We start from the raw sequence: 11000 nt of genomic DNA on the forward strand, positions 1-11000 counted from the left end.
ATGTCATCGTCCGGCGCCGGCTCGCGCACCGCGCACGTCACCGCGTGGTCGGGCACAAAGTGTTTGACGTGGCCGGCGCGGCCGCGCGCCGCGTGCTGTACGATCTTCATGCCCTTGCCGCTGACCTGCAGTGTCACCTTGCACGGCTCCACGTGGCGCTCTTTGCGCACGAGCTCGGCCACCACGGGCGCCACGTACTGGCGGCCGCGCAGGCCGCGGCTCTCCTCCGCGCCCAGAAACCACACGTAGTAGGCGGCGCGCTCCACATCCTCTCGGCGGCCCTGGCGGAGAGCCATGGCTGAGGCTCCGCGCGACCCGCCCCCTGACCCGGCTGGGAACCCGCTCAGGTACCCCACACTTCCGCGCGCGCCGCGCCGCCCAGCCAAGGTCGGACTGTGACCCGGAGTCAAGGAAATCAACACGCGCGCGGGTAGGTGGTGAGACTTGCCCGGCGAGTGGTAGTCCTTGGTTCAGGCCAGCTGGGTTTGGGACCGACAAGATTCACTTGGCACTGTTCACGGTCCTGCCAGCGAGCTGCACACGCCGTCTGGCACCCTCACTGTGGCCCCGCGCTGACCGGCGCACACTGCTCTGTCTCGCGTCTCGCGCTCTGCCTGGTCACACTCTCCGAGCTTCGACTTGTCCAGAGGTCCAGTCTGGGCGGGCAGCGGACCAGCCGGTGACCCAGGTCAGGTCAGGTCAGGTCAGGTGAGCGGCACGTGTCGCTCGCAGCCGGGTCGGCCGGCCGACACCCACCGCTTCTGACGGCTCGCGCACCAGTGACCGCCGAACCGGACCGGACCCCGGCTCCGTCCGGCACGGCGACGGTGGCGCCGCGGCGGCCGATCCCGGAACTAACCCACCGAAGGCCGTGACAGCCTGGCCGGGCGGCGGCGGCTCCAAGGCCGGCTCCGCTGCCGTCTCTTACACCGGGGAGTCGGGAGCTGGGAGCCGCCCGCGGACCGACGGCCACGCCCAGGCCGACCGATGACAGTGCAGAGTTCACCCACAGGCGCCAGACAGGCTACCACCGACCCTTCACCTCCTCCCCGGACCCTCCACCCCCGAGTCAATGACAGGTATTCCCTGTGTTGGCGCTGCACAAAGGTAACGGTGCCCGGTTCGAATGCAGACAGGTTCCCGGCGGACCTGGTCGGGTGAAACCGAGCCAACCACGCCGCCCGTGAGTCTCACCACTGCACTGGTCCACGGTATATAGCACTGGTCCTTTCAAAGGTAACGGTGTGAGCTAACTGGTTAGTATTTTACCGGACGCTGCAAAGTTTGGGAAGCATTCCACGTTTGTGACGGGTGAGAAGGTTAAAATATTGGAAAGAGAGGTCCCGCGATGTTTAACATTTACAAACAAAATAAATCCCACCGCTCGACGGGGTTGGCAGACACGGGCTAAGAAGCGATGAGCCAAGTGGACACAGGTTGAAAAGAATGGACAAACCCCTGAAATCGCCTTCACCTCTAACAAGTCCCGACCAGCTGTTACTTATGAGAAGTCGAGCCTTCTTCCCTCCACTTCGCCACTCGGGTGCCACTGGCACAAAGCCCGTCTCCGATTCGGTTTAACCAGGTGCTGTTTATTGTATTGGAGCCATGCGGCGCCTCCGTCGGCCGCACAATACTACATACATTCTCTGTTAAGACGACCGATAAGCGCACACAGCACACACAAACACACAAACAATCGCCCATGCATAAACACGACCCATCCTGGCCGGTGGGCGGGGATTTGGGAGATTTACAGCCCGCTCGGCTTCCTACCGCCCTGCCGCCTGGACCAATCCTAGGCGGGCGCGCAGACAGCGAGACCGACGGACCGTAGACCGCACGGACCATTAGGTCCCCCGTCGCGGTCGGACCACGCCGGGACCACGGATACAGTGATCGGCGTACGCCTGTTCATCGGACCGTTAGCTGGGCAGGGCCCGATATGTGCCCCTATACACAGTGCCAGACCGAATAGGGGTGATATACACACACCTCAACGGGATAACATACACCCTGGCGCCGAGTGAACAGAGCTTTACGGAGCGGTGCAGAGCCGTGGAAGCGCAGCGGGCTCTATAGGTGTCGTATAGGACACCTAACATTATAAATGCATGTTCACAGTCAAGCATAAAATGGCGCCGCCAGTTAACTAATCGATAACCACCTGATTCACACATTATTTCAGATCAAATAAGCATTCTCAGATCAGATATACGAGAGGCGCTAAAGGCGTATTAATATATAATTACACAAAAATACAAGCCATAACATGGTAGCCTAGTGGGGACACGGCGGTAGCGCTCAAATGCATGTCAGCAGCTCGCCGGCCCGAATCCGCCGTGGCGGAGAGCTGAGGGGAAGCAGAGAGAGCGTGGATCGAGCAGCGTCCGCAGCCGCCGCTGGCGCGCCCGGCTCGGCGCGGGGGGTAAGCTCACCCCTCGCTGCATCACCGGCAGACCAGGCTATAGGTGATGCACAGAGCGCCCGTCCGCGGTCCCCGGCCCAGTCCGTCCCGCCTCGCCATCACCCCATCAGGCAGACCACGGGAGAAGCCGAGCGACCGTCTGCCGTCACCGACACTTCGACTGATCGGCGGGCTCCGAGCCAGCCACCGCTCCCTCCCTACCGAGGCCGCCCGGGCCCTCCGCTCTCCCAGCGATAAACAGCTCGACCCAGCGCGACCACCGACGGCCAGTGAACACCCCTCCTTCATAATCAACTACCCATTCCCTCACCCACCACCAGCACCCACCGCCGCCCGTCGGCAGAGATCCCACCGCCGTCCCGTCACCCGTCCCACCCCGGCGCTCTCACAGACCCAGGTGCGCCTTGCTCGAGTGGGCCTCGATGTCGACACGGCAGATGGGGCAGCGCTTGTTGGTGGCCAGCCACTGGTCGACGCAGTCGATGTGGTACAGGTGCATACAGGGCAGACGCCTGTGGACGGTGGGAGGGGTGTCGGTCAGAGGGGATAACTGAGCTCTGCTGGACGGTCATCACGCCGGTTAGAAAACGGGGGAGCTACCTATTTTACGGTCAGGGTTTCTTCAGAATGAATATGCTGAATAGAACATGCGGATGTTCTTTTTTCGATGTGATGCATTTTTGTAAGCAGGCCTTGGATCGGTTCAGAAGCAATCAATGGGTGTGAACGCATTTGACAGACAGTTTATTGACACGTAACAAAAAGATATTGGAAAAGTCCTTCATACCTGACGCATTCCTCATCCTCGAACTCGGAAAGACAGATGGTGCATTTCTCGACATCGGCCGTCTCCGCCCGGGACTTCTGCAGCTGACGAAAAACGCACACGGGACACAGCGGACGTCAGACGAGTCTCAGAACGCGACAAAGTGCCAGAAGGTGACGGAGGAGTCCCAGGGTATGGTGAAGCTCCCAATACAACCATAACTCCGGTAAAAGGACACTACAGCTGGACTGTACAATGGACTGTAGAATCCATCCAAAATTGAAGAACAACACAAGCAGCTTTTCACAGCGGAAAACCTACCACACCAACAGAAAGGTCCGTTTAAAAGTAAAATACCCCATCCCTTTTGCTGCCGCACAACTAATGTGAGCCAATATTTCAGTTTGTCCACGCCCCTACATGACAGGCTTACTTTGGCATAGCACTAACAATCTCACCAGTCCAGTGTGTTCCTACGGCTCCCTCCCCTCCCCCTCCACTGCATCTTTATTCTTTACTGCACCACTCCCGTAAGGCTCCCTTTGCATAGCTCCCTCCCCCCAACACCCCTCCCATATCGTCCCCTCGCGTCACCCACCTTGTATCTGTGCGGCAGTGTGTTGCGCTCGATCTGGGTGCGCGTGGCACCGCGCTGCGCTCCGCCGTGACGCGCCGACTCCAGCTGCGACATGAGGTAGAGGTAGTGGTCGTCGATGTTGGTCGCCGAGAGCGTGGGCCGCTGCAGCAGCTGGCCGGCCGGCAGGGGCGAGATGGAGATGTGTAGGCCGTGGAAACCCATCGGGACCGGGGGATACGGACTGAAGGCGCTGTGCAGACCCGAGTCGGCGCTGGGGGCAGAGCGGGATCAGTCAGTCACAGGCAACAGCTAATGGTGCCACCGCAATCACAGACCCTACAGCTGGTACAACACTTGCACAGGCTTGATGTCACATTGCAGTATCGGAGACACTTCTGACGCCTCCTTCTCTACTGATGTTCTTACCACCCAGAGCCGCGACCAACTGGCACTGTCGGCGAGTGAAGTGCCTTTAATAGTATCCTTCATACGGATATCCTGACCAGCCCGTACATCGCGGGAGAGTCCGACGTACGTCCCTCAGAGGGGCACAGGTCAGGACCGCCGAAACCCTGGGCCACTAATGTATACAAACACCACGACAACAGCCGTCAGTAGGTGAAACGAGTGCGGACCGGGATTCACAGGACATGCACGGATGGAAATTCAATGAGGCAAGGCCCCACTAGGGTCTGCGGTGGGTACTCTTGAACTTGACCGTATTGGAAGTTTAATGCACAGCTTTAACATTATGAAAACATTATTCACTATTCAGTCTGTGGCACGTCAGCAAGCCTTCACACCAAACGAGCTCCCTTTAACATGTTCCGTTCGTCCGGAGACAGGCTCTGTGAATCGGGGGTTCACGGCACACTTAAACGAGGATGTATGATGACGTGTGGGCCTGGTGCATAAAAAAACGGAAGTAGAGGAGGGAGCAGAGATACAGCTACCCAATGCGGACCATTTTCCATCCAATCATATGCATGTAGACTAAGGCCCTGCTTTCTGATGGGGACGTTTGACTACACTACTCTCACCGAGAAAGGAATACAGAATACTGCCTCATCTCCGTCCCCCTCGTTACGCGTTCAGTAGTCACAAATATCTGAGCGGTAGACCACTTCAGACCAGCGAAAGAACGCCTCCAGACCACTGGAAAATAACCTTGGCACCAGTTGGCAGCTAGCCCAGTCTGGCACACGAGTGGGGGATGCACTAGAGTAGTCCGGCAGAGTACTACTCCTAAAATTCCCCTACCGGAACAAATTGGCAATTTGTTCCAGAATGATATGGTGAAGGGCGTGAAATGCTGGGATTGCCACCGTTTGTATAGTAAGTGATACCAAAACCCGATCACATGTTATGGCCAATAATGGGCTTCCGTGCACTTTTACTTCAAGGGAAGTGTGAAGCTTGTTCAATGTTTACGCATCCCGACGGCATGGACGGGACACAGAGGATCACTAAATGTGACACTTGGAGTGTACATGAGGGCGTGAATAATCGCTTACAATTAGTAAGCCCATAGATACCGTAGCCTTCCCTCAAAACTCAACAGTCAAGTTACGGGACACGGAGGGTAACTAAAACCGAATTCTTAAATGCAATTTTGCGTTAAAATCTCGGTTAATTTTGATTCTGTAGGCGACGACACGTTAAGTAGGCTCGCTCTCTCACCTGATGTAGGTGGGCAGCACATAGGCCGGGTAGGCCGGGTAGGCCGGCCGATATGGGGAGCCCACCACCCACACGGGGTCTGTTCGCTCTCCCTCACCTGATGTAGGTGGGCAGCACATAAGCCGGGTAGGTCGGGCGGCATGGGGACCACCCACACAGGTCTGTCCGCTCTCTCACCTGATGTAGGTGGGCAGCACGTAGGCCGGGTAGGCCGGCAGACCGGGCGGCGTGGCCGGCATGGGCGGCAGGTGACCGGACACCGGGTGGGGCGGCGGCGGCGGCGGCGGCGGGCCACTGCAGCTCGGCGGCGGGCCCGGCTCCGCGCCGGCTCCCGGCTCCGGCAGGCGGGAGCCGCCGGCCGCCGCCGGCTCCTGCTCCGGCTCGGCCGGCGGCCAGCGGTACAGCATGGGAGCCGAGTGGGCGTGCGAGTGTACCACGGGAGCCGCGTACGGACAGGCGGGCGGCGGCGGGGCGCGGCGCGCAGAGGCACCGGCCGCCTCCGACTCCGGGCCGGCGGCCAGTCCGCCGCTGCTGGCGGTGGCCCGACCGCGGGACCTGAGGGCAGGGTAGAGACGGTCAGACGGTCAGAGGACGTACTTACACAAACACACTGACAGCGAGGAGACACTGGGATTACACAGGTGGAGAATCTCACAAACCACACAAGCAACTGATACATCTGTGATACACAAATACACCAACGCCAATGCGGTCTCCCAAGCGTTAGTTCGAGCCTCTCAGATCGCTAAACTTTCTGGAATCATCCATACCACCAACCACCTCTCCCGCTTCGCGCGTCGTCGACCGTACCTGGTGTGCAGGTCCATATGAGCGCGCAGCGCCTCAGTCATCCTCTGCTGCTGGTGCCACAGTCGGTAGTGGCGCGGGTTGACTGAACTGGGCTCCAGGACGGGCGGGGGCGGCGGCGGCGGCGGCGGAGGCGGCGAGGCCGGGAGGTGGGTCCGGTAGTACAGATGGGGGTACGGAGAGGCCGCCGGGGTGAACAGCTGGTACTGGTCGGCCGGCGTGCCGCGACCGACTGCGGGACGCAGAGAGAGGTCAGGTTACCACAGAGGTCATAAGGGGGCATTGTACAGCAGAGCGGCAGCCTGGGGCAGGCAGGGGTCACCAGGGAGGTTCCTGCGATACACATAGATATACAACACAACACACAGAGGTAGAGACAGCAACAACACACGACCGCGAGGGCACCTCAACCTTACGACCTCAGCCCCCGATTGTGCCAACACTGACAGCCAGTATCTCCCTCCCAGTCTAGCTGCATCGACCAGTGCCTGGCTGACCTGCGGAACCAACCAACTGACCTGCAGGCCCGACCGATAGCCAACTGACCTGTGGGCCCGCGGTGCGCCGGGCACGGCGGGTTGTTGGCCACCAGAGGCGGCTGCCGACACCGCTGCGTCGCGCCGGCGTGTCCGCAGCCATGCCAGCGGCGCGGCGGCCGGCTGGCATGCGCCGGCGGCGGCCGGCTGGCGGCCGCCGCGGCGCCATGGCCCCCGTGGGCGGCCGGCGGCGGCCGGGAGTAGGCTGCAGCGCCGGGCTCGGCGGCCGGCTGTCCCTGCTGGCGCACCGGCCACGGCCAGCCGCGGCGCACCACCACCGGCTCCGTGCGCGCAGAGGTGCCTCTGGGGGACGGACAAGGGGCGTCAGGAGACGGTGGACCGCATGGTTCCTCCCACTGATCACCACTTGATACTACACCATGACGAATAAACCACCCAATATCCAGCCTCACCACAAGGTCTATCAAATTTCGTATATATTTTTTTACGAATATGATCAGGGATTCGAGAAAGACTTGCTTCATTGACACTCCAGCCCGATTCTACACTCACCTGCGCTCTTCCCCTGCCATGACGGCAGCGGCAGCAGCTGCAGCAGCCGCGGCGGCCGCAGGGGCGGCGGCAGCGACAGGAGCGGCAGGGGCGGCAGCGGGAGCCGCAGCTACAGGGGCGGCTGGAGCAGCGGAGCCAGGAGCAGGGGCAGCGGGAGCCTGATCGGCCGCAGGAGTGTGGGCAGGAGCAGCGGCGGCAGCGGCTCCGACTCCGACTGGAGGCTCCGTCTCGGCAGCGGCAGCGGCAGCGCGCTTGCAGGAGGGCCGAGCGGGCGGCGGCGCCGGCGCCGGCGGGGCCGCTCCCGCGCCGCCGACCTCCATGGGTTCCACCTCCGTGGTCAGATCGACCACCTCCACGGGCGCACTCTGACGGTGGACGCAGTAGAGGGCGGTCATAGGACTGGACGGTCATACGTCAGATATCTAGGCGGTCATACGACAGTGTCGTCGTTTGGTGCCACGTAATGTGTATGCGGGACCTGACTGCATTGAATATGACGATGATTCTAAATTCACGGGCGTCTGGACTTGATCATTTATCAGAGTCAATGACGCCACATTTAACAAACACAAAACACCGTCAAATCAACGCTGTTCGACAGTAGGAGGCTAAACCTGTTATCGAGGATTAAGACGCAGCTGGCAAAAAAATCTAAACATCACCCATCTCTACCTTCTGGCCAAAGCCCAGCACACCATAGAAGACAATCAACCACCTCACTTACCCTGGCCGGCGGGCGGACACACTCGATCTGACAGTCGTCATCAGCCGAGTCATCCGACTCGTCCGAGCACCAGTCGAGCTGCAGCTCGGGCGCCAGCGGAGCGTCGTCCCTGGCCGAGGCCGAGGGCCCGGCCGTGCCCGACGGACCTGCAGAGCAGACAGGGGGAGCTCAGGGAGTGCAGGGGTCCTCCAAATCTCACATAGTAGTGTCAACTAACGTCCAGCGTCCAGTTCAGTGTCAAAGTACTTGCGGCTGTTGACAATATCACGGGCTGATGTTATGCGCAGGTTCTTGTCGAAGTTATGCCCAGACGCCAGCAGCTCACAGCATGCATTGATTTTTCTCATGACTTCCTAGTGCCTAGCCATGTTTGAGCAAGGGACAAAATGGCACCGAAAAGACTTTGAGACGAACAATGGACGGTGACAAAGACGAAAGATTTAGCACGCGACGGATCGGATTGGTGAGCCCCTGGCACGGTAGACACGCGAGGCCGACACTGCGCAATTGCGAAGGGAAGTATGGCAGGGGAGGGGAGGAGTCGGCATAGACACATTGTTGGCTAAATGGAGCGTCAAGTATCATTGTTACTACCATTGAAAGTGACAAATATATAATTGTTTTACCGCCAAATCCTCCAGCTTATTTTTCGTCGCAATTAAGGCGACTTTTTCATTCGCATAAGAAGTTCTGCAACCGTCGCTCACGGATGACGGAAGTAAGGTATGTCCGAGTCTATTATCAATGAACCAAGGTAACGCAGGCTCACGCACGCAGTGCGCCGGTGTACTTTAGCCCGTTTTGTTAGCTCCGGGGAAACTGCCGCCTGGGTGTGTAACAAGTCTCTAAGACTGGGTGTACGTCTCGCCGATCCTCGCCGGCGATACGGCGCCGCGCTATTCCCGCGCGATACCGCTTATCACCGGTACCATCGGAGCAGGATAAACCAGTCGCCCTCAGTCCGGCGGCCGGCCGTTTCCTGTCCTGCGGCGAGCACTGGGGTAGGGCTGGCGCCCTGTCCACTGACCTGGCTGGGGCTCGGCCGGTGCCGGAGGCGGCGGCGGCGGAGCGGCCGGCCGGCCGATCCCGGCGGCCTCCGCCGTCCGTTCAGTCTTGATGTGACCGGGCGGCGCGAGCAGCGGCGGCGGCGGCGGCCGAACGCGGCCCGGCTCACCGCTACTGTCGTACCGGCTCCTCTTGTGGACGCCGCGCGGACGCAGGGGTGGCGGTGGCACGCGCTCCGAGCTGCCACTGGCGCCGGGCCGCTGCGAGCTGCCGCGGCCCAGGCCGGCGCCGGCGAATATCTCATCGTCCTCTATATCCACCAGCCCTGCTGATAGGCACACAAAGTGGGACATGCAGATTAATACAGGACACATATAGGTATATTGGAGTTCAAACACAGACCAGAGTCACCCTTTCAACTTTCCTAAACTGTAAAAAGAGATCCTGTATAACATAACTATTCTAGAAAGAAAGTCCAATCATCAAGTTAAGGATAAATTAGAATTGCATGATTATGAAGCCAGATGCACAAATATTATTTTTCAAACACTCACATCAATCTTCAAACTATGAAAATGCCTAGTAGTGAAAAACAAAGCAGCTATACGGTTGAAAATAGGTTCTATCAGTAACTTGCAATACATTGGTATACTAATATAGATACCATGATTACATGGTTATGCTGAATGCTTAGTTTCATGCTATTGCTCTTTGCTTAAAAAGTTTTTTGTTGTTATTAGATACTGCAAGAATACAGGGTTAACTTATTCATAAGGACAAAACAAATTAATTGATCATTTTCAGAGTATTAACAAAAACAAATGAAAATGGCTTAGATTTAACATGTCAAGCAAATAACTTCTTTTTAGCAATATCAAAGACACTTGCAACAAGATGAATATGGTTCCAAGCAGTGCACAGCCCTCATCAGAGTTTGAGGAGCTGGCAATACATACCTGCTGTATGTGGGTCATTAGCTGGTGCACCTCTATAAGAATAACTATCTAAAAAATCTGGATTATAGGCAGTCTGAAGCAGAGAAGTAAAATTTGGTGGATTTTCTGGCAGATGGTGAGAATATTCGTCATTTCCAGGGTACCCATGGGCAGTATTTTCATAATATGGTGGAGGAGGCAGCCCAACAACATGATTATATCCACCGGGTGCCCACGGCTGCAGATGCACGTAACTCTGCACTATCAACCCAGGCGCACCGAGACTTGCAGACATCGGGACATCTCGATCAGAAGACACATTGTCCAGGAAGCTTCTCTCTCCTGAATATGCTGGATACATGTTTCTTCAGTCACAACCAAGAGTCAGCACTAGTGGTCAATCTTCAAGTTGAAGTGGCCATTCACCAGGTAGCCTTGGGAGGAGGTCGAAGTTTTGTAGGCAACATCAAGCAGTGGCTGATATTGATCCGCACACTGGCATGCAAAATTGTAGCGCCTTTTCAGAATGATGAGAACTTCAAACATAGAAAGCACCACATAGATACAAAACGTTTAATTTTCAACCTAATTCATTTATCCACACACACAAAACATCATCCACAGGTGACAGACAAAATGCTCGTTTTGTGGTTATGCCTAAAAGCACTTCTGTTGTCCTAGCAAAACCTATTACGTCATTACCAAAGCAAATGAAAGCAGAAAAGTGTTGTCGTCCAAGCATTTTCCTGTTGCAAATATATAAATTGATCCTGCTAGTTGCTTTGTGGAAAGATTTGTGTAAAATTAACAAATTCTTTACTTCGTGATCTATTAGTATTTTACCCATCCTAATCGAGTGGTGAAGGGAATGTTTAATGACATCATCAAAATAATGAGTCGGTTATAAGAAATAAAAGGAAATATTTGTTTCATTTATGGCGCAATGGATAGCAAAATATTATTTCGGTTACAAATGACGTTTCTTTGAATTAATGACTCCTTTTCCCCTCCATTGGCGAATGAGTAATG

The 11000-nt window shown here is 57.0% G+C and overlaps 1 protein-coding gene across 3 annotated transcripts; it reads right to left on the reverse strand.

Annotated features, from left to right (window-relative positions):
* Positions 1–1571: 1571 nt before the first annotated feature.
* Positions 1572–10600, reverse strand: LOC122393957 (formin-like protein 20). Of its 3 annotated transcripts, none has more exons than XM_043390463.1 (10): positions 9993–10600; positions 9059–9361; positions 8032–8177; positions 7308–7672; positions 6805–7097; positions 6262–6490; positions 5629–6006; positions 3793–4042; positions 3216–3298; positions 1572–2940 (listed from the first exon to the last, which is right to left on the reverse strand). In XM_043390463.1, exons 1-10 carry the CDS (start codon positions 10330–10332, stop codon positions 2814–2816), a joined length of 2514 nt encoding a protein of 837 aa, XP_043246398.1. In that variant the 5' UTR covers positions 10333–10600; the 3' UTR covers positions 1572–2813. The 3 variants fall into 3 exon arrangements, with proteins under 3 accessions (XP_043246398.1, XP_043246399.1, XP_043246397.1); XM_043390464.1 differs by having other exon boundaries at positions 3216–3292; positions 9059–9364; XM_043390462.1 differs by having other exon boundaries at positions 9059–9364.
* Between the last annotated feature and the right edge of the window lie 400 nt (positions 10601–11000).

The sequence above is a fragment of the Amphibalanus amphitrite genome, unplaced genomic scaffold, assembly GCF_019059575.1.
Source record: "Amphibalanus amphitrite isolate SeventyFive unplaced genomic scaffold, NRLGWU_Aamphi_draft 000565F_arrow, whole genome shotgun sequence".
Taxonomy (NCBI): Eukaryota; Metazoa; Arthropoda; class Thecostraca; order Balanomorpha; family Balanidae; genus Amphibalanus; species Amphibalanus amphitrite.

Excerpts from the sequence above, each read along its gene's own strand:
- LOC122393957 (XM_043390462.1), bottom strand. The coding sequence starts at position 10,332 with ATGTATCCAGCATATTCAGGAGAGAGAAGCTTCCTGGACAATGTGTCT. Across the intron at positions 6,491-6,804 it reads GGCGCACCGCGGGCCCACAG|TCGGTCGCGGCACGCCGGCC; the intron begins GTCAGTTGGCTA and ends TGCGTCCCGCAG. Across the intron at positions 6,007-6,261 it reads CATATGGACCTGCACACCAG|GTCCCGCGGTCGGGCCACCG; the intron begins GTACGGTCGACG and ends CCCTGCCCTCAG.